The sequence below is a fragment of the Acanthisitta chloris genome, unplaced genomic scaffold, assembly GCF_000695815.1.
Source record: "Acanthisitta chloris isolate BGI_N310 unplaced genomic scaffold, ASM69581v1 scaffold1164, whole genome shotgun sequence".
In the NCBI taxonomy this organism is placed as follows: domain Eukaryota; kingdom Metazoa; phylum Chordata; class Aves; order Passeriformes; family Acanthisittidae; genus Acanthisitta; species Acanthisitta chloris.
In genome coordinates, this window is record NW_008670743.1 from 25,765 (window position 1) to 48,584 (window position 22,820).

Genomic DNA, 22,820 nt, shown 5'->3' on the forward strand with positions numbered 1-22,820 from the left:
TGCAGCAGTTGCTTTTGAACAACCATGTCCTTTTTGTAAGAATCTGATGCTTCTTAAAAGATGGAACATGACATCATTACTGTCGATCCAAGAAACATTCCTTCAATAATACTGAGTGTGCTCTGGTTATCAGCTCCCTTCCCCCAGCTCCTCTCTCTTGCCTTTCTGACACGCTTTTTGTCTATTGTTTCGTTGGGGGCTGTAAATGTGAAACAGTTGTCTTTCAGTGTTATGTGCTTGTTAGAGCTGGAATCAAGTGGAATATTGTTGATTTATAAGCAAGAAAGAAAAAATAACAATAAACCCCCACTTTTTCCTCCAGTATTCATAACTGTAGTGTGCTTCAGGTACGGGCTGAGCTGGAGCTAATTATTTCCCTTCCCACATGGTATTAGTTCTGTGTTATGCAAGGGAAGGTGGGGATATGGCAGTCCCATTCCTGTGCATCCCACTCGGCATCGCTGGCAGTTGGATACATCGTGTGCGGATGCTGCTGCTTCCCAGGCTCCTGCAGTGATCCTGCATGGCTGGGAAATGTGTGTGTGCTCAGCAGTGCAGTATAGCAGAGTTGAGAGCAGCTGCATATCTTCTCTGTGTGTGTGTGTGTGTGTGTATATACATGTTTTTAGCCTTGGTTCACCACTGGGATTGGAGTGTCAGCTTCTCCTTAGTCCCTCAGAGTGGGCTAGCACGGAAACACTTTCTGGGTTGCATTATAAATCTTGGTGAATGTTGACTGCTTGGAGGGAAACTATGAAAATGCTGGATTTTGCTTCCCTTCTCTACGTTTTCTCTCCCACACATCTTCATCAGAAAAAACTGGAGGCTCTTGCAGAGTTTACAGCTAGGTATGTCTTGGCTGTCTCTCGCAGTCCTGCTCCCTTTGCAACGATGCTGGCAGATCCCTGGACTAAAAAGGAGCAGGCAGTCTTTGGCACTTTGACGTGCTGCAACTGTCTAGAGCAGAGAACCACTGAGAACAAACATGCAGGAATATGTCTTTTTCCATCCTTGTAGGAATTGCTCTGCAGGGAGTGGAAAACAAATGATTCATTGATGGTCTAGAGGCTTGGGGAAAGGTGGAGTTTATAGTGTTCAGAAGAGGAGGAGAAATGGGCAGGGATAGAGCTTTCTGATACATTGATAAAACTCAGGTTTGTTGTCCTTCACATCTTCATAATGGGGAAAAAACACTCAACTTTTTTTAAAAAAAGAAATTTGAGCTACAAAATAAGAATAAAAAAAGCACAAGTCTTGGCCAGACAGAAATGTTTTGGAAAGAAGCGAAATGTGTAATTAACTGTTTGCCAGTGACAGAATTGTTTTAATTGGTGACAATTTACAGGGATTTGAGATGAAATCCCAATGCCTTCCTTTAATGGGGGAGGAGAAGTGCATTTTACTTGTAGTGGTTGTTTGAAATCACCTGTTGTAAAAATACAGTAAGATTTTAGCACAACTTGAGAGTATACTCTTATTTTGGGTAGATTCCAAGACACAAAACTTGGAGTCAATGGAAGCTAACTCGTGGTGCAGACAGAAAGGATTTCGTACGTTCCCAATTGAGTCTGAATTTGCAAGTTCCTCTGAAGAAAGTGTTTGCCAATGGCCTATTGTCCATTGTCTCATGTGCCATCACAATTAAAGCGTGTGTTTGCCTGTGCTGGAGCAGAGCAGAAGGACATGTGTTGTGTGTGGAGCTGAGTGTCTCCTGTTCTGGATGCTGTTCCTCTGGAGAAGGGGGTTGCAGATAAGCCTTTGAAGAACAGGCACTTTGTGATAGACATCACAAGATCCAAACAATTCCTTAAGACACAGTGGGTTTAACTCCAGAGGAAGAGTGTCACAGTAATGTGGGCTCACTAGTGACAAACTGGTCATCGCTGCAGGTCAGAGAATCTGTGACTGCTCTGCAGGTGACTGAGCAGATGCTGGAGCATAGAACACGTCTCATTTTGTGTTTTGATTTTGGTTTGTGTTCTGGAGAAATGCTTGACTGGTGTCACAGTGGGGCTGTGACATTATCCCAGCACACAGGTTGTGTTGCCTCGCACACCAGGGCTGCTTGCTCTGGGGGAAGTGGAAGTTGCTCTGCTGTAGCTTGTTTCGGGCTCTTTGAGGAGAGGATAATCAGTGAAGGATTGCAATGTTTTTCTTGCAGTAATCCATGCTGAAGAGGCTCCATTCATACAGATGAACCAAGGGTTGAAGCAGCACTTTAAACCCAGATAGTCAGTCGGCTAACTGCCCAGCAGGATGCCATCAACCAGCCGAGCGGGCAGCCTGAAGGACCCCGAAATTGCAGAGCTCTTCTTCAAAGAAGATCCAGAAAAGCTCTTCACAGATCTCCGAGAGATTGGCCATGGAAGCTTCGGAGCAGTTTATTTTGTAAGTAGCTCCATGACTTGTGAATTTTGGCTGTGTCTCTTTTTAAACTGTGGGCATAGATTTTCTTGAGTGTATTATTGATGAAAAGAAATGACTGTAACTCTTTTCGTGGTGTTTGGAGCAGAGATGTTTTCTTGTGTACAGTCTCACTCTGTCCACAACTCGCAGTATCTGCAAGGTGTTTGCATACCAGCTGAAAAGAAAAACCTGGAAACTTGGTCTTTGCCTAGTGCTTTTAGGTGCATCATTATGTTGCCAGCAGGGATTTATCTGCAAATTGAAACACGGACTTGTGTTCCATCAGTCCTGACTGGCAATGCAGTTCTCATGGTCTGATCATCCCCTTATCCTCTCTTGTTCCTTGAGAGAAAATTGAGTTCTCTCTCCCTTGTGCATACCCCCAGGCTCCCTCAAAGCCATTCTTTGTGTTTGACACCTGAGTGTTGGTGCTTTTATTGCCATGTGTCCTGTCACATCCTTTCCTATTGCAGACAAGAATCCCAGTATCCATCTGCATAAAACTTACTTGATGTGACTGTCTCAACAGCAGAATTTTTGCCAAGCTGCTTGTGCAGCAAAACCCACAGTGGGATCCTCCTGGTAACCTCAGTGCAGGTTGCTGTGTGTTAACCAAGTACTGTGAGGCCTTCATGAAAAAAACATTTTCCTCAGAAAACCTTTTCACGTTTATAATTATAGGAGGTGTGGCCAAACCTGCCAATTTTCCTTCAGAAAGCCATTTGTGTCACTATTTTATGAGATGCCTATTCAGTGTTAATAATTGCAGCAGACCATGTTGGGAACCTTCCAGCACAAATTTAATGCAGCACAGATGAACTAATTAGGAAAAGCTTCTTAATTTTGTTCCCTGCTTAAAACTATGAGCCACCACTGTCTGGGAACAGATTTGGGGGAGGAGGTGTTTTCTGATGAAACAGAACTCACCTGTAGCCTTAAATTCACCTCATTTACTCACGTTGGCTGAAGAGGGCTTGTAGAAGGAGGGAGCTGACAAATCTGCTTTTCCTGTGGAAATATTATGGAAGCTTTTTGGGAACACTGTATCTTACAGAAGCACAGATGAACCACATGGGTATGGAAACACAGCAAACAGCTGGAGGTAACCCACGAGCTGGATGTGAACAGCATTCCCAAACACCAGCAGGAAGCTGCCACAGAGGCATTTACAGCCTGCCTGAACTTTGTCCTTGTGGTAAGGGCTGATTGCCCATTACCAGCTCCTTCTGCATAGAGATGGAAAGTCAGGGGCCATTAATTTCTAGCCCCTTTTTTTCTCTTTGCCCCATTTTAGATTACCAGTTCATTATAGATCAGTATTTTTTCTCTGTAGAGTCTGTTTACTTGCTGGTGTTTGGATTGTGCTGCTTTGACAGAAAGTACCTCTAATTTGGCACTTGCAAAAAGACCTTACAAAAAGGGCCTTGCACAGATCCAACCCATTAGGGGGTTTTGTTTTTGTCAAGAGAGTTTCTGATAAAGACACCTTGTTGCTATCTCTGTTCTGAAGTTTTAATCTGTAAGTTATGTTGTATCTTCTTTTACTACTGGCAGTCCTGAGAGCTTGGATCTGAAACTGTTCCATATAATGTATCCCATACCTCAAACAGAAGTCCAGGGGCTGAGAAAGACAGTATGGAAAGGGAAATTTAGTGTGAGTTAAATAAGTATGAAGAAGTAAAACATGGGGGAATTTAGGTGTTGTGCCCTATTGCTCTGTAAAGGTAGAGAAAAAATTCTTATATTGCTTTAACAAGATTTTGATGCTGCTACTGCAAACAATTAACTTTCTCTAAAGTTGTAAGTTCTCTATAGTTGTAAGTTATCTAGTTTAGTTCTAAGTGGTTAAAAGCATATCCCCAAAGCCAGTGACATGCTCTGCTTTTCCCTTGCTAGTGCTTTGCTTGTATCAATGCTGAAGTTACTCTGGTCACCAGATGTTGCTCCTTTGTCTGCAGTCTTTGGAGCAAAGCAGGATATATGTGCATACATGTCTGTCATAAAAGCCTTGTTCATTTGGATGGTTTGAGTGAGCTGTGCTTGTACATCTTCCTGGCTTTTGTCTAGGAACTGTTATTTTTGTTATTCAAGATCACAAGGAAACTAAAAATGCAAATGAAACTCCATGACTTTAGCATTCCTGGGGTGTCAGCTGGGATGGTTCTCCCTCTCCAAGCCTTGCTATAGGACTGAGGTGTTCAGCAAACACAGTCAGGGGTGAGTTGCTTGGGTTTGGCCTCTCACCAGGCAGTTTTCATTGCATACAGCCAAAAAATGGTGTTGATAATTAGATGTGAGGGTAATTAACAAATAGAAAACTCCATATAATCCTGAAATCTCCCCTGCCTTTTTTTAAATGCAGTTTAGTGTTCACTGTTAGTTGTACCTACCTACCTTCCCTTTTAAGCAGTGATCCCAGCAAGGAGTGATATATTGATCCTACTGAAAATTGACTGAGTGTTTACTCATGTCTCTTTGCTTCTGTTGCGTCCTGCAATGGCAAAAAGTTTTTTGGTTTTTTTTTTCTTTCATAATTGACACGAATTTTGCTGGTTCACCTCATGGTTTTAGTTTCTTACAAACTGCAAGTCTGGCACCTCTGAATCATTTTGGTATTATCCTTACCCTACTCTCTGCAGTGTAATAATAGCTTTTGCTTGACACAGGAAACTTACTACACTGGAATACTGCAGATGGAGCAGAAGAATAACCCACTCTCTTTTGTTAGAGCTGAGATTCTTCTGCTCTACTCTAGTATTTTGCTTGCCTGTTTTATTGCAGTTCTTCTCTGATTTAATGTTTCAGAGATTGTCTTTAATTAATAAAGATCTAGGAGCCAGAATTTTATTCTTCCTTTTTTTTATCTCAAAATGCAAAAATAGGCACCCCCCACCCAACCTTAGAGGTAATATCAGTGAGATCCTCTCAAACAGAAAGAAAACTAAAAATAGTTTTGGTTCAAGCTTATCATAACTGGTTGAAATAAAGACTGACAGGGAATTCTGGGAGTCTCTTTAATGAACAGCAGAATTAAAACATAACTGAAAAACCTTTTTACAAAAGACAGAGCCCCAATAATTCATTAATCCATGTTCTGATAGGCTGTGCTTGATAGTACAACTGTATTAAAATCAGCATTTTCATCAGTGAATGCTGTGGTGCACATTATTCTGATTGATATCATTGGCTTCATGTCCAAGTTGGTTATTCATATCAGAGAGACACAGAGGTGTTTCCTCCACCACCTTCCCATGCTGCTGGAATTCTTAGCAGAGGAAAGCTTGGAGTCCTGTCTCCTGCCTGGGGGAATGAGCCCTTGCTTTGGTGCTGAAAAAACCAAAATTTCTTGTCTAGTCTTACCTTGGATTGTTGCTGTCTGAAGTCAGGAGTTTTGCCTTTGGAGTGTCAAAAGCCTTGTGCATGTATTGTGCAGTGTAAATAACAGTCCTGTGGGGCTGAGAAGGTGAAAATCTAATCTGAAGATGGGTCACTTAGATCACTGCCATCTCTCTGTATCTGCCTTCCTTTCAGACACAGTAGCTAATCTTTGGGAGCACTGGGGAGAAAGCTGCTGGTGTCTGGAGCAAGTAGCTTCTGTGCATCTTGTGACATCTCTGCTTATGGTTGGAGTGGGCCAAGGGGGCTGGGCCTTACTTCTGTTAAGTCTGGAATGAACCTGAGCAGGGAGAGAAGTTGGTTTAGGGAAAATCCCTTCTGCTTGAATCAGAGCTGCTTTTATAAGCTGTGATTTCTAGCTTACGAGTCACAGCACTCAGTTCCTGCAGAGACTTGCTGGATCCTGAGCATGGAAAAATGTCACACCTTGTCTCACAGACAGGAGGGTGATCTTCCACTTCGGAAAGAAACTTCTAATAGATGCAGCAGTCACAGCCCTTGGAAGATATTTTAGTTTAACTCTGTAAAAGTTAACTAAGGGCTAAAGATTATTTTATGTTTGGTTTGCATCTTATGGGGAACTGGGACCTGAAGAAACTGATGCATGATGTTTTCCTGTTCCAGGCACGTGATGTGCGCACCAACGAGGTGGTGGCCATCAAGAAAATGTCATATAGTGGAAAGCAGTCCAATGAGGTATGTAGAACATGTTACCTATTAAATCTTGACCACTGCAAATACTTACTGTATGGGATGATTTTAATTAGCTTTGGTTCCTGCAGGAGAGATCTTTTCTGTAACTGTAAAGGTGAATGAGGGTATTGTGCAAACAAAACAAATTAATTTACTGTTCACACTGTGTTTCTGTCTAATCTGCTCCTGGAAGAGGGAGTTGGACTCTGTCTTCTTCTGGACACAAAAAACTCTTTTTGGGACCACATAAATGTGTAGAAGGGAAAAAAAAATTTGGATTTGTCTTAGTGTCTTATTGCCCTTATACATTCCATTTTAAATACCTTTCCAAAAAAATCCATGTTGCTTCCTGGACAAAGGAATAATAGCAGTGGGTGCAGTAGTGAGAGGTGCAGAGGGAGCCCTGCTTGTACAAAGTCCTGAGGCAGAGCATATCCTTCCCTGGAATGACTGTGCTCATGGGCAGCTAAAACAAAGGCAGCACAGTGGTGAGTGGATGAGTGTGAAAAGCTGAAGAGCAGCATAATTGCTGAAGAGCTGCCCAAGCCAGGGCATAAGGCAGTCTTTGCAGGCTGTAAAACTGAGCCTCTGAGATTTGGGCATTAAGTGTTTTCATGGCCACCCCCAATGTGTCTTTTTTTCCCTAGGACACTTAGCAGAGATAGTTGATTTTATACTGAAATGTTTAAGTGCTAGTACAGATTCCTGAAAAGCCCAACATGACACCAGCAGCTGATTTGGTATTATTTCTGGTAAATAACATCTATCAAACCATGGCATGATTTTTTCAACAGGACTATTTATTGTAAGCATGTTGTTCGAGGCATTGGTGGTTCCCTCCCTCCATTCTCTGTATTCCAATCTCAGAAACAGTCTTGCTCCGATGAGTTTGATTGAGAACTCATTGCTTTCTGTGCTTGCCTTTTGTGTATCGATCATCTGCACTCCAAGGAGCTGAACCATTCCTTCCTCTCTGTGTGTGTATGTTTGTGTAGGAGGTAGAGGTGGCAGTGTCTCTCTAGCAGTCCTAAATTCTAGCTCCCTAGTTAAATTTGCTATGCCTGTTTCTGTTTTGTCACTGCAGTGACTTGTTTAACTGTGTACTGATGAAAGAATAATTTGTACTTGCTACTTGTCCTACTGTTTTAATTACTGTGAGCTATAAATACTCTATTCACATGAATGAAACCAAACTGTGCATGCTTCAGAAATAGCTTTTGTTTGGCTTCAATGCGTATGTTTCTTTATTTTGAAGAAAGTAATAAGACCAGGATTAAAACACTTTCTATTTTACTGCTGTATTTATTTGTCTTGTTCAGAAGTTTGCTGGAGTTATGATCTAGCCTATGTAAAGAAAATTGATTAAGGGCATCCTCGTATCATTTGTATTTACTTTGGTTTCATAATCAGATTTTATCATTGATGGGAACAATTGCTCTCTAAAATAAGGACATATTTTATGCTAAAAATAAGTTTCAGACTTTTGAAAAATGTCACACTGTGCTCTTAATGTGATCTTGAAGCTCTTTTTTAATGCAGGAAATCGTGAATACTTCTTGATTAATATATCACCTCTCTCTTCCCAATGTAGAAGTTTAATGTGGTGATTTTGGTTTGTATTGCTTAGTACCTCAAGGCCTTTGAGGGTGAAGGTAAAAGGCAATTGAGTCATTCCATTGTTAGTGAGAGAGTTTGTTGTATAGCTGCTCTGTGTCGTTCTTAGGACACATCTGGCATTGAGAAAAGCTTCAGTTGGTCAATCAACTGCCTCAGTTGGAATTTGTTTCCTGGTTTCATTTGTTTCTCTAGCATGAAAATTTTTATTGAGGAGGATTTGGGTTTTGCACGTTTTCCAAAGCATTAGGGTAGGTGGGCCCTCTGCCTCTCTGTGAGTCCTAGCCACATACCCACACCCGAGGGAGAGTGTGCTGAGAGACAAACAGGACCTGGAAAACAGCTTCTGAACCTTTGGGTGTTGGGTGAGGTTTCTCTACTGATACAGTTTCTCAGAACTGATACTCTTGCTCGAAAACATTTGCAGTGTCAACGCTAGTGTGTTGACACCTGCATACTTAAATGGTTTCAGCTACTGCGTTTTGGTTGGAAAAATCTTTCAGGGTAGTTGTACTTTTGCTGTTATAAGCTTTTACCTTTCTTGTGTGTGGCAATGCTGCAGATGGGAGGACATGGAGGACTCTGAGGGGAGCAATGGCAGGGCCTAGGCACACAGTGGTACTTGACTTGAAGGAGGGGAAGTTTAGGTCAGATATTAGAAAAATGTTTTTTCTGTGAGGGTGGTGAGACACTGGCACAGGTTGCCCAGGGATGTGGTGGCTGCCCCGACCCTGGTGGTGTTCAAGGCCAGGCTGGATGAGCCTTGAGCAACCTGATCTAGTGAGGAGGTGTCCCTGCCCAGGGCAGGGGGTTGGGACTGGATGATCTGTAAGGTCCATTCCAACCCTTAAATTCTAGGATTCTGTGATTTTGGCCTCTTCTGTACTTTAAAGTTGCACTGGCAGAGCTCCCCTTGGTATAAACCTGTGCTTTGTTTTATCTGTTTATATATATTTTATGCTGCAGAACCATTCCCTTATCTAGCAGGTAACTCATTTTACATCAGTCCTTGTAAAGACTAAACTAGTAACAGAGAAACATTATCAAGAACATTGTCAGGTATTTAGTGGCTGATAAATGGAGTCTTGTCCTGTGTAATATAGTGACTAGTAGGGATAGGTCTTTATGGCTACAAGAATTAAGAGAGAGCCAGCTGGTCCTGCTGAGGGCCACTTATCACCCACATTTCTTTCAGGCTGGGGTGTTTGTTTGATTTGACAGTAGAAATGGTGTCCCTTAAAAGATGATCATTTCTTTTTTGAGGGCTTGCTCAGATAGTAAGTGTTTTCCAGTATATCCTATGCACACATATCAAGTGTTACACCGATGAGAGATCCTTACATTAGAATCTAATCAACTAATTTTGGTGAGGAGTTAAGCAGGGAACATCATGGTGTTGATGCAGATTTGTTTTGATTTGGAACCTTGAGATAGTTTTGCCTCTTAAAGTAATTAAATGACATACTAACTTAACAACAACTCAAAAAAAAGTAGCAGTTTTATAAAGTCTTTCTGTTCCTTTTATTCTCTACAGAAATGGCAGGATATTATTAAGGAAGTCAAGTTCCTCCAAAGAATAAAACACCCTAACAGTATAGAATACAAAGGCTGCTATCTGCGGGAGCATACAGCATGGGTAAGCATCTGCTGCTCTGCACTTCCCTTGCCTGGGCTAAGGGAGCTTTAAAATCTCTCCAGCTGGTTTTTGGGAGGCACCTGAGCACTGGCATTGTACAGGCTCAGATGAGCAGAGCCAAGGACCTTACAGGTGCTCAGCAAAGCTGAATGTGCTTCTTGGAAACAAGATTTACTAAGGAACTGAGCTGCTATTCGGTGTGTTTAGCTTGAGGAACTGAGTATTTGAAATAATGTACCCTCATCACTGAAAATTTTGTATACAGTATACTAAAGAAATACTGTTGTACTAATATTTTAAGTTGTAAGTACTGTTCAGGAATTAACTTCAGTATATCTGTAGGGCAAAGTGTTAGTTCTCTTTTTGAAATCTGACTGGGGCAAAATCTTAAGTAAATCCCTAAATAGCCCTTTAATACCCTGATAAGGTTGTTAAGTGCAATTTAACCTTCCTGTTAAGTATGTGCATATAAAATAAGATATGTAATACAATACAGAGCTGGTTATGAATGTGCTTTTGCCTTCCTCACAAGTGTTGTGGCTTGGTACCTTACACAGAAGGGCTGTGCTACTTCAGTCAGAGCTGTCCTTGTGGGAGGGCTCAGTGTGACAGTGCTGGGATGGGGCTTAGGTTCCAAGCAATACCTGCTTTGTTATGGCAGTCTGCACTCTGTGCTTCAGGGATTAGTTCTAGATTTCTCTATGGGAGTCCAGAAAACACACATTTACTAACTATTTTAATTTCTTCCCATACAGCTTGTTATGGAATATTGTTTAGGATCAGCATCAGACTTACTAGAAGGTATGTTATGCATGTTTGTTGGTTTGCAAGTCAGAAGTATAGTACTGACTCAGTAGGTTGCAACATCAGAGAATTGTCCTTGAGTATATAGTATTATTGGAGAGCAGAGTGTGTAGTTTATCAAATTCTTACATGGCTGGAATGTTTTTTATGTAGAATATTGGCTTTCCTAGGTTCTTAATTTCCCCTTAGTTCATGTTATTTTAAAGTTGTCAGTCAGCTATTTGTTTTCTTCTGAGTTTTAGGTTCTCCTGTCATGACAGTTCAAGATTTATTTCTGAAAGCCCTTGCTTGTGATCCTAATGCTCACTAACAACTGCAGGCCTGGTGACTGAAATAGCACTGCAGCAGTATTAGGGTTTTGCTTGATGAGGTCTTTTGTTAAGTGGTCGTTTTTCTGTCAGGCTTCTTGAAGTGATCTTTCTTTGAAGATATATGTGTGGCCAGTAAGTTGTTCATCTCCTTCCCTTGCCAGAAGCATTTCAGGACAAAAGGCTGAGCTGCCACAGTCTCATCTGTATTGCTACAGTTTATTCATGTGTGAATTGTTGTAAAGTTCTAGGGTTTGGGATTTAGCTTCATTAATGGAAAACTGGATATTGAGTCTCAATGGTTATTTAGGAGAATGGTCACAGAGTTGACAGGAATGTAGTTTATGGTTGCAGAGTAGTTTCTTTGGTAGTGAAGAACTGCTGGTTTGCAGTTAGAAGATTATATCTGATTGTAGATTGTACTCTGAACTGTTTTTACATTTGTTTCTCATACTGAACCTAGTGAAGATGAAACTGTAATACTTTCTCTTTACATTGTTAACAGTACTCTCTTGTATGCTGCAAACTGTATTGTTTTCAGTAACATTGAATTTCACATAAATTCTTTCCTGAAGTTCATAAAAAGCCATTGCAAGAAGTGGAAATAGCAGCAATTACCCATGGTGCTCTCCAGGGATTAGCATACTTGCATTCTCACAATATGATCCATAGGTAAGTGGTTCTACTTTTGCTGTCTCACACAGGTAGTTTATTTTGTTGATTGTATCCCCTTCATCCCAAATTTAATATTGTGAGCAGAGATTTTCTTTTCCCAGTGTCCGTGTGCTCCCAAATGAGTGATTTATCGTAGCCAAACCCCAGCGAGCTGTGTGTCTGCACAGGCACTTACAGCTGGTGCTCATGATTTCTGCAGGATTCCTTTGAGTGTGCTAAGCTTTTCAATCCTTGATCTGATGCTGATTGTCCCTGAAGCAGTCACTAGGGCTAAGTTCACCCAGCCAGCTTGTAGCAACTGCAAGGCCAAGATTGCAGGGGTGGGAGAGCATTAATACTTGGAAAATTAACTTTACATGTTGGGAAGCACACAGGAAGTTTGGGATGCAAATGTTCTTTGTGCTTAAAGTACCTGGCTGCATTTTGGTAGGATGAAGGATTTGAATAGTTCCATTATTAGATGTCCTTTACCAATGTTTTTTAAAGACATATTTGGTTCAGAAGGTTTTGCTGAACGGTATATGAAGCTTATCCAGGTGTGCCATTTTAAGTTGATTTATAAGATAAACATTAAGACTAATATTTAAGGCAAAGGATTCCATAATCAAGGGCCACATTAAAAAAAATTACCCTAAAGGTTAAAGACTTTGTATTTGGAGGAAGTGTGGATATTTTGTAGCTCGACCATGTGAATACTGGTGTGTTTTGGAGTCTGTCCTATAGAAGAGTTTATTCTTTGGAGAGGAGTAACACTGACTTTTGTGTTCCATAACCAGAGATATCAAGGCAGGAAACATCCTGCTGACAGAGCCAGGACAGGTGAAACTTGCTGACTTTGGGTCTGCTTCCATAGCATCTCCTGCCAACTCATTTGTGGGGACGCCATATTGGTAAGCCAAAGAGTTTTCCCTATTTCTGGCTTTGTGGAGTGAAAGGACCATTTATTGAGTGTTTAATATACTTGGGCTTATTGGAGTTAGGTTTTTCCCCATCTTCCAATTGTGGTAGTGACAGAATGTACTTTGCAAAAAGCAAAGATTAAATAGCAAATAGGCTCTGACTTCCAAGAAATTGTGAATCCTTGTGTTTGCAGTTCACAGAAAGCAATAAAAATATTTTGTTGTTCTGCTTACACTGACCTTAAGTGCTAGAGGTGTGATTGAATCATCTGTAATATATTTTAATCACTCCCCCCAGTGGTTTGAGCAATTCATATGTTCTTGCCATGTCTGTTGTTGAAATAATTGAGGTGTTTTTTTGTTTCATAGGAAAGGCCAGGTTCATTGGGCAAACCCCTTTGCAGATCCCCTGTATGCTTTTGATCTCTTACACCTAATCTGTAGTGTTTACACAACTGCATGCTCTAATTATTTCTCCAGAGTTGGTCAGCCAGCTAAAATATTGGAAATGTGGGAGGGTGAGGAGGTGTTGACACTCATAAATGGAGAGTTGGGCAAAGCACAGGAGAACATCATGTAGCCTCTGCAGGCTTGTACTAGTGTGGGTGCCTGGTTTTTGTTCCCAGTATCCCGTGGTCATGCCTGATAGCTTGGGGAGTGAGTTGTTTATGGTGGCTGAAATCAGTGGAACAGCCTGTTTCGTACTGATGGTGATGATAATGTGTTCCACTGGCCATTGATGAGCACAAATTTCCTATTTTAGGATGGCCCCAGAAGTGATTTTAGCCATGGATGAAGGGCAGTATGATGGCAAAGTAGATGTTTGGTCTCTTGGAATTACCTGTATTGAGTTAGGTAAGTTATTTCCTTTGAAAAGTTATAAAATGTAGTTATTTAATGTTTAGAACTTACTCAGCTGAATCACAGTGCAGTGATTCCTTGTCCTGGTTTCTCTGGGACTTGAGTTTTAGAGAAATGAACTAAATGTGCCTCTAGAATTCAAGATCTGGTCTACAATTTGATGTTTATTGAACTGCTGTTTTCATTACCTGAAGAAAGAGTTCTATAGACAAAAGCAATAGCCAGATGATATCACTGGCAGTGTTCACATTCTGTGGGAGAGGCAGTTAACTTCTGGACTGGAAAACAGTCTATTGCTAAACAGCTTTAGAATTGAACCATCTAAAGTACCAGTGTGGAAATATATTTAATGCTCTAACTTGATATTGTTTCCGTGAAAATTTAAGATACATTAACAAGTTCTGCAGTAATGAAATTCTGGTTAAGTACACAGCTTCAAAGCTGTGTGCACTGTATGCTGTCACGTGTGGATATTTTTTTTTTCCTTAAAGAAGAAGATCTGGAATAATCCAATTCTGAAGTGATAAAGAAACGATGCCATTGCCATTAGAACAGCCTCTTTAAAGCAGAATGTCAGTTTAAAAGGACAATGTTAGCATGGCATTCTGGTTCAATTTAACACACAGTGTTTCCTGGGAACAAAAATGCCCTCACTGAAGCACAACACCATGCACAGCACTACTCAGATGCACCTGGGGCTGTCCTCCCATCCTTGTCAGATCTGATCGCTCGTACTCCAAGTCGACCTCGGTGGAGGAGCAGCCCATCCGGGCAGTGAGAGCTCTCAGGAACACACTAATCCATGTGAAGTGCACAGTTTAGCTAAAAATGCTGTCTGGCATTCCAAACTGTCAACTTCATTTTCTTCCAGGACATGAAATAGATTCTTTCTTCAGAGCAGAGATTTTTTTTTTTTTAAAAAAAATTATTTTTTTTGCCAATACAAAGCAAGTTGAAGAGGTGTGACTGTCATGACAGAATCCTGCTCCGAGTGGAGTAAGGAGACTTGGCTGGCTGCAAGGCTCCCATCTTGGCCACCACACCCCCGGGAGTCCTGCACGCCGCGTTCCTGCAGGATGAAGCGTTAGGCTTCGTCTAGGGCTGCTAACGTGGTGGGAGGTGAGGCTAGGTCAGGACAGCAGAGTGTTGTAGGCTGGGTCGGTGTGCTTGGCTCCTTTGTGTTGGTTTGAGGAAGTATGGGAAGACAGCAGAAAAATGGGATGTCTAGTAGTCTTCTCAAATTGTCAGTTTGAGAAATGGCATCATTGAGGGCTTAGTTTTAGGGTTTCTTGAAGAGTTCTGTTTTATTCAGGTGAGCTAAGAGAAAAAAGCCAAAGAGAACAATCAGTTAAAACAGTTTAATGAATAATCAGTCTGGTCCTTGGTAGCAGCAACTAGTTATCTGACAGAGGAGGTGAAGTGTTATGTTTGAGGGAAGAATTAACTCCTCAATTTACCCTTTCTGAGGAATTTGTGGTGCTTAGTCCATCCTGCCATAGCCGTGAGTGACCCCTGATCTCTGATCCATAGCTCACTGCTACTATTTACTCCAAACTGAAAAGCAGAATAAGAAAATTAGCATTAATTTTTCCTCGGGTTGTTTTTTTTTCTTTGAAGAAAGAAAGTTTTCTGTTGGATTTTCACTCATGTAGGAACGTCCTCCGGCCTAAGCAGCAGCTCTGGAATGTTTATGGCGAGCCTGAGCTTTATAAGTTTACCCCATAAACATTCTGATGAAGCTTCAATTTTGTTGTTACAGTGAGATCATCTCCTTCCTCATTAAGCTTTCATGCTGTGTCAGTCTATAAGAGTAACACAAGCTTGAAAGAGAGAGAAGAGCCAAAGAGAATGCAACTCTCAAAATAGTATAAAGAGTTGGCCTGTCGCTGACTTCCTGCCCATGTGCTTAGTCAGTTAAGTGTGATTTGATGGTTCTTGTAACCAGCTTTTTCTTCATCACTGCTGTCCTGCTAGAAATAAATATTTCTCAGCTTTTTAGCAACTGTAGTTTAAAAAAAAAAAAGGTAGGGAGGGAGGTGTATGAAACCAAGAATGCTTAGTGGCTAAATACTGAGTATAGAGCTTACTGTTCACTTACTCCTATTTTAGTACATTACAATGAGTCAGAGAACTCAACTATGATAAACCACGTAATTTAAAAGCTTGAGAGGACAAGGCATTTGATCTTCAAAGGTCTTTCATCTTCTGCAATGGCACAGGACCTATGCCAACATATCTGTCTGATTGCAGGGTAGGCTTGGTTTGGGGTTCCATGTTCCGGCAATGGGGATTTTGCTGATGTGGTTTTCTTTTTTAAAGGGATGTAAACTAGGAAAAAAAAAAAGAGCAAAACCATGAGACTATCTCCCTGTATAAAACTTCTTTTCTCTTGTGTGCAGCGGAAAGGAAGCCTCCTTTGTTTAACATGAACGCAATGAGTGCCTTATATCACATAGCGCAGAATGAATCCCCTACACTACAGTCTAATGAATGGTGAGTATTGCTGAGGGAGGAATGTTGGAGGGAATTGCTGTAAATGGAGTGCTTTGTCATGCTGAGTTCTCGAAATGGCTGGATTCCTGTTGGGAGGATGTGAGCTGGAAGGTTCTCATTAGATTCACTATACATTTTGTATACAAAACTGACCAGTTACTAAATATACATTTTGGACTCCGGAGTGGAGTCGAAACAGGACAGGCTGCTGGGAGAACATAAGATCCTGTAAAAAATTCTGTTCATGGGTCAGTAAACTTTGGAAGCTTCCAAGCTAGCCAAAACTGTGGTTTTTAGTGTTTTTCTTAATCACAAACCACAGTCAATGCCTAAATCTTGTTCCGTTCCATTATTGCTTTGCGAGATGAAGACACTACTTGTGTGTGGCAAGTGTCTGTTGCATCAACTCCAGAAGAGTAAAGCACAGTAGTAACATTTTGTGCCTCCCAGCCTCAACAACTGCCTTTTGAAACAGTAAACTAATTTCAAAAGTTAAAAACTTCCTAATTATGGTTTGCTGAGCCATAGTTCTAGGCCTCTAACGTAATACATTGTTCCCTCTTTTTAGAGAAGTTTCTTTTATTTCTGAGATTTTCTGTTAAAGCTGTTTCACACCCTGCTGCTTGATGAAACATTCAGCTCACTTGATGCATTTTCCTGACCAAAAAAAAAATGCAACAATTTAATGAAAAGTTACAGTAGCAAAAGCCCCATTACATGATGGGAGGTGAGGGAGCAAAGAAATAAAACCTGTACAACTGATATGCTGCTGGTTTTGGGCTATAATCCTGCCCTTATAACATATATATATAATTTGTTAGGGTTGATGCTCACACTGAACTACATGGGTGCCTGTCTTTATACGGAGCTCCTTCCTCTGGAGCTGGCCCATATTTTTACATTCTTGAGCCAAAACATTTTGTCAGAGGCTGAGGTTAAAGGGATCCTCCTGCTGATTGCAGTGGGCTAGACTGGGGATGTAAGAGGCTTTAGGATTAAGTACTGGGTCTGTGTGGTTTCTCCCCACTTTTTCTGGTAGGAGCACCCAGATGTGCCTGTCTTGATTCCTTCATGAGCTAAACTGGGTCGTTAACTCAGATGGGGTTTTTTTTTTCCTCTCCTTGACACAGGTCTGATTATTTTCGAAACTTCGTAGATTCTTGCCTCCAGAAAATTCCTCAAGACAGGCCTACATCAGAGGAGCTTCTGAAGGTTGGCTTGCATGTCCTTTTTGTTTTCCACATAATGTTAAAAGGGGCCATGCCCTGTGATGATGTTCCCTCACCTGCTGTACAAGGTTACGGTTAATGATGCTCTCTCTGCCCGAGCACCTTTGAGCTGAGGGTGCTGTGTGGTGTACTGAGCTGGCACTCCTGGCTTCACTGCCCCTCTGCAGTGTCTCAGGCAGTTCCCCAGGTGACTCTCCAGTCTGGGAGAAGTTCTCATCATAAAAGGTCACCCCATCAAGTGACACTGGATGACTGTCAACTTGTGGAGAGTTTCGGTTTCTTAAACTCAGCCTATCGTTCCAGTGATTATAATTAATCCCGACAGAGCTGCCTTGCTGACAAATACCTTTTGTTACTTCCCTCCTTCTTCTGTGCTGTATATGCACCCCAAAAGCTTTGTATCCTCTGCCATCACCTATGTGCCTTACACAGACCTGAAATCTGCTGTTCTAATAGTATCCCTGGGGGAAAGGGGACAGAGGAGAAGAGTTTTTCCTCCTCCTATTTTTCCTTGACATGAATAAGCTTCAGCAGTCTCATGTTTTCTCTTGCTTTATTTCCTAGATATTTTTATTCTTTATTTCTGCTTCTGAGTGCTGCAGATGCTTGGCTTTCCTCATTCTAAACTGGAGGCAAAGCCAGTGGGGTAGATTGTTGCAGGAGGCTGATGTGTTCCTGAGTGAACAGAACTTGCATAGAAGTCGTGTTAGAGCTGCTTTGTTGGCTGACTTTGATGGATTTCCTTTGTGCTATCAGGTGGCATTCAGAATTTTGCTAACTTATCATTCTCTTTACAGTACTGATGACATTTTGGGTTTCTTTTATCCTGGCCCTTTTTCTGCTAAACAGTGGTTTTCCAAATTTTTTTTTGCATTGCAGGGAAATGGATGCTATTTATGAAGGTTTTATCATCACCTTTTTGCATGTTGTTACCTAAAAATGGCTCTGAGGACTTGTGCCTCTTTCAAAACTGTCTATTCAGAAAGTAAATGCAATTATCCAGGGAAGGTTTTGGTGTGGGTGTGTAGTCCTGCCATTTCAGAATTCTGCAGATTGGTTTTATTTTGAGCAGTGTGCTGCAATTAAAGAGAACATTGATGGAAATGAAACGTTTGGGAATGTATTCCTTCCATAGCTATAGTCTGAAACAGCTGCATGCCACTTCACAGGGACAGGTAGGGAATGTGACATGTTGGAAACGGCAATGCAGTTCTCCAAAGGAACAAAATGAAAGTGGTGGTGGTGCTAATAATGACTCATGCTTGCACAGCACATTGCATCTGGAGACTGCAAAAGCTGCTTCTGACATACATAGACAGGACTTGTTCTACCTATTGGCAAAATGTAGTCACCTTTGCAGAGGGATGGAGTGAATAGCTCCAAAAAAAGAGCAGAACGTGGCAAAGTGTTCCAGGACTGGGCTCTAAGGTTCACTGCCTATTTTATGACTCAGAGCTCTATGTCAGATATTTGATTCTCAAGCTTTTCTAAAGAAGGAAAATGGTTTTATAGTGAGAGTTAGCTGATGAGTTAATTAGCATTTGGTTAAAGATACTAGCCAGCCTAGCACCTTTAGCATTTATATGGTATTTGTTGCTCTTCCCCCTCTAAACCACAAGTATGTAATGTCTCTAAATAGCCCAATTCCCACAGAAATCTGGGTTTAAGCTGAGCACGTTTTCATGGTATGTGAAATACCATTTCTGGGTTTATTTTTTAGTGAATGTCTCCCAATCATTCTGAAATCTGTCTGGATCGTGAAGTCTAAAAATAGAGCCAGTGTAAGCTGTGAAGATGTTCTCCTTCTGTGCAGGGAGAGAGCTAATAAACCCAACTAGAGCTCGTCATTGCATCCTCAAAGCATGTGCATTGGAGGCATGAGGGGTCACTCACCTGTTTGTGTGTTCTGCAGCACATGTTTGTTCTTCGAGAGCGACCCGAAACAGTGTTAATAGACCTGATTCAGAGAACAAAGGATGCAGTGAGAGAACTGGACAACCTGCAGTATCGTAAAATGAAGAAGCTCCTTTTCCAGGAGGCCCACAATGGCCCTGCAGTGGAAACACAGGAGGAGGAGGAGGTGAGAGAAAACGCTGGATTTCTTCAGTGAACCAGAGAATGAGGCTGTCATTTAAATAACCACAACTCAGATAGCACTAAAACAAACGGAGGCTGTTTACACACCTGGCTGTAAACGCTGTCTCCCTCCCTGTGCTTGGAATAAAGCTACCTCAAGGCACAAACAAGGACAAACAGGGTAGATGCCTAGTGCTGGCAAGAAGCTGTGCCATGTGTTCATGCTTGAACAGTCAGCTTCCAGTTCTGTAATTCCTTGCTTTCTTTGCCTGTTTATGAGGCTGCATGATGACTCTTTAGCAACTGCAGATAACCTCTGTTTTTACCTTATGTGCAAGGCTGTTGACAGTCTTCTGGTTCTGTCTGGAGATTGTTCTGAGTCTAAGACATAAAAATTTGTACTTGATTTATTGGAAGAAAACCCCACAAAAAAAAACAAGGCAAAGAAAAGAAAAAAGGTCATCAAGGAAATGAATTACTCTTTTTTTTGAGTTGTGCTGCAGTCACCCTGCAGAGATGGAGCTCTGAATTGCAGTTCTCACGTACAGAAAGGAACCTGCGAGGTGCAGGGTCCTGGCTGAGCACTCAGGTGTCAGAACAGTTTCTGGTGACACGCTGTAGCTCGTACATGATAGAGTTCAGCTTGTTAACAGGCTCACTGTTAAAAAGGATCTGACATCAGCCAGTTAATCTTGACAAGGCTGATTCTTTCTCTCCCCAGCATCCTACAAGAAAAATGTTTCATGGCAATGCCTGGAGGGTGGAAACTGCCGTGACGTGGCAGGTGGATGCCTTTAGAAAGAAATGGAATGAACATTCCATTTGGTAATGTCCACGAGTAAAACTCTGATGGATTTGGATTTTCTTAATAATTCCTTTCTCCTAGGAACAAGATCACGGTGTCGGCAGGACGGGAACGGTGAACAGTGTCGGAAGTAATCAGTCCATTCCTAGTATGTCTATCAGTGCCAGTAGCCAAAGCAGTAGTGTTAACAGTCTTCCAGATGCCTCGGATGATAAGAGTGAGCTGGATATGATGGAGGGGGACCATACCGTGATGTCAAATAGCTCTGTCATTCATTTGAAGCCGGTAAGCACTGGGTTTTGACTGCAGAACTTTGAAGGTGTAGAACGGGAGGGGATCTGCTTGGCATCATGACAAGAAGTCAACTGCTTCCAATCCCAAGTTATTATCTGCAGTTTTTATTATTGTGCCCCAAATATATATGATGCTGCACTGGAAACTTGGGAAGGTGCTGTGAAAGTCATTTATTTCTGTTGATTCACTAAAAATTACTTTACTGACTGAATCATTGCAAATGCACTTTGCTTTGTCAGAAGGAGTTGGGATGGCAGGTTGGAAATAGGTTTGTTTAGTGAATGCCCTTCATTTGCAGAGCACTTTTGTGGGACAACAGGATGTGAGAGTTCCCCCTTTTTACCTCCTAGTTAGTGAATTTTTCAGTTCAGGGCCCACAGTAGTAGCAGGAATCTGTTCCTGGAGCACCTACATTCTCAGCACTTGATTTGAATATTTGGTTAATGAACAAAGATGCATGGAAAAAAAGAAATGCGGCAGAAACCACTTTCCTGCTTTCCCTTTGCCCAGTGAAGGATGGGCTGGGAAGTGCCTCCCCGAGCCTGTGCTGCTCTTCCCATGTAGGGTTATACATCGTTTGCTCAGAGCACTACAGCTTCCCTGGCTAATGATAGGTGTGGTTAGAATGTCTTGTTCTTTGCCCAGATATGCAACACACACAGGTATTTCCTCGGGGAATTAATTAGTATATCATATCTAACTAGTAATCGCTCTGTGATGAATGACAAACTCAAAATATGAATGTGGAGTACACCGTGACAAATTCTGAAATTTGCTTTGAGGTGTTTCTACAGTGGGTGTAATGAAAATCTCCCTCTGCCTTTCAGGGTTACAGAGATGTTTTTGTCTTCCAGACTTGATAAAATCTACTCTATAGCTTTTATGTTGTGTTGAAGTAAAGCATTTAACTCAGCTTTCAGTTTTCCATTTATTTTTCTCATTTTCAGCTTTAATTACTAATTTTCCTCCCGGTAATAAAAATTCACAATGAAATTTCCAACAGCAAATATCCTACATCAGGGCTCTTGCTGCAGTAGATTCCTTCATCCAGCTTATTGGCAGAAGGATCTTTCAAGGCTGATGAATGTAAAATGGTTTTTCTTCCCTTTAAATGTCTTTTGAACCTGACCGAAATAAAAACCTTTAGTAACATGGATTCTCTTTATTCTCTGACGTTAATATTTGATGATAAGGAGGAAGAAAACTACAGAGAGGAGTCGGATCCTCGAACAAGGGCATCAGAACCCCAGTCTCCTCCCCAAGTATCTCGCCACAAGTCTCACTATCGCAACCGAGAGCACTTTGCTACTATACGCACAGCGTCGCTGGTACGTGGAGGTTTTGTTTGCAGAGAGCTGGGCAGGAAAGGATGCTTTGAACACAGCTCTGTGCAGCTACTTAGAGCTTTCAGGGTTTCATCAGAGTATGAGCTATCCTCCTTGACTGAGATACTATCACCGAAATAGTTTAGTGTCAGTTAATAAAAGCTTAAATGAGGCACCTGGGCAAATGTAATTTGTGTATATTAAATAGTTTCAAACCCAACGTGCCCTGTAGAATATAGGGAATCATTTAGGATAATAAGCTGGCTTTTATTTTCACATGCATGTTATGAATATTTGTGTGTGTATGTATCCACTCTCATTGCAGTGGGCTAAAAGGCCATTATTTAGTACCAGCTCTGTAACAATTGTACTGTTTTTCTGCTAGAGTCCATGTGAGCTTATCTTCTACAGCAGAATTGAGTTTTTAATCTGCTCTGCTGCCATTAGGATGTGTGCTTTTCTTTACAACAAAATCATATTTCTTTCCTGAATAGTTTTCTTTTGTGGCTTGAAGACTGCTGAAAAGCAGATTAGGCAGCATTAACTTCCTTGGGCCCGATGTGGTTATCTTCCTAGGTGACAAGGCAAATGCAGGAACATGAACAAGACTCAGAGCTCCGTGAGCAGATGTCTGGCTATAAACGTATGAGACGACAGCACCAGAAACAACTGATGGCATTAGAGAATAAACTGAAGGCAGAGATGGATGAGCATCGCCTCAGGTTGGACAAAGATCTCGAAACACAGCGTAACAATTTTGCTGCAGAAATGGAAAAGCTAATTAAAAAGCACCAAGCAGCCATGGAAAAAGAGGTAGGAGGTTACAGTTTATCAGACTAGTCTATGTCTGTTAATTACATTGAATTGTCCACTTCCCCTCAGTGGTGAAGAGATGACATTGTAGTCTCTTACATGTCTCGTTTTCAGGAGCCAAACAAACTATTAATTAGACAAAGACTAATACATCACCTCCTTACACTAAGGGTTTATGTAACTAAAGGAAAGGTATGTCCTTCACCACGGTGTTATACAGAATGTTAGAATACTGACCCCAGAAAACACACTGTGAGGGTTTTCCTCTCTCTTGCCATGGATGTGCTGTCAATAACTGACTGCCACTGTGTTGTGGAGGCAGATTAGCCTGCAGAGAAATGTGCCAGCTACACTTAAATGTTCACTGTCTAGTTGCGTTTGGATATGGAGGTTTTATGCTTTTAAATAATTGATAATGAAGTGGTGCTGCCTCCAGCGATCATTATTGATTCTTTGTTCATCTCAGATCTCTCAGTGGAGGGCTGAGCATAGA

At 41.5% G+C, this 22,820-nt stretch overlaps 1 protein-coding gene across 3 annotated transcripts in view; it reads left to right on the top strand.

Annotated features, from left to right (window-relative positions):
• The first annotated feature begins 2,160 nt into the window (after positions 1 to 2,160).
• The window catches only part of TAOK1 (TAO kinase 1), a 32,991-nt gene continuing 12,331 nt past the window's right edge, over positions 2,161 to 22,820 (top strand). For 2 of the 3 annotated variants that reach the window (XM_009073766.1, XM_009073768.1), the window contains exons 1-13: positions 2,161 to 2,388; positions 6,427 to 6,498; positions 9,644 to 9,745; positions 10,501 to 10,546; positions 11,433 to 11,529; positions 12,309 to 12,422; positions 13,195 to 13,286; positions 15,692 to 15,785; positions 16,916 to 16,997; positions 18,927 to 19,094; positions 19,977 to 20,180; positions 21,383 to 21,517; positions 22,091 to 22,327. In XM_009073766.1, the coding sequence (XP_009072014.1) occupies positions 2,257 to 2,388; positions 6,427 to 6,498; positions 9,644 to 9,745; positions 10,501 to 10,546; positions 11,433 to 11,529; positions 12,309 to 12,422; positions 13,195 to 13,286; positions 15,692 to 15,785; positions 16,916 to 16,997; positions 18,927 to 19,094; positions 19,977 to 20,180; positions 21,383 to 21,517; positions 22,091 to 22,327 (1,575 nt within the window). In that variant the 5' untranslated portion in view covers positions 2,161 to 2,256. The remainder of the gene's footprint in view (positions 2,389 to 6,426; positions 6,499 to 9,643; positions 9,746 to 10,500; positions 10,547 to 11,432; positions 11,530 to 12,308; positions 12,423 to 13,194; positions 13,287 to 15,691; positions 15,786 to 16,915; positions 16,998 to 18,926; positions 19,095 to 19,976; positions 20,181 to 21,382; positions 21,518 to 22,090; positions 22,328 to 22,820) is intronic. The other variant, XM_009073767.1, reaches the window with a different exon arrangement.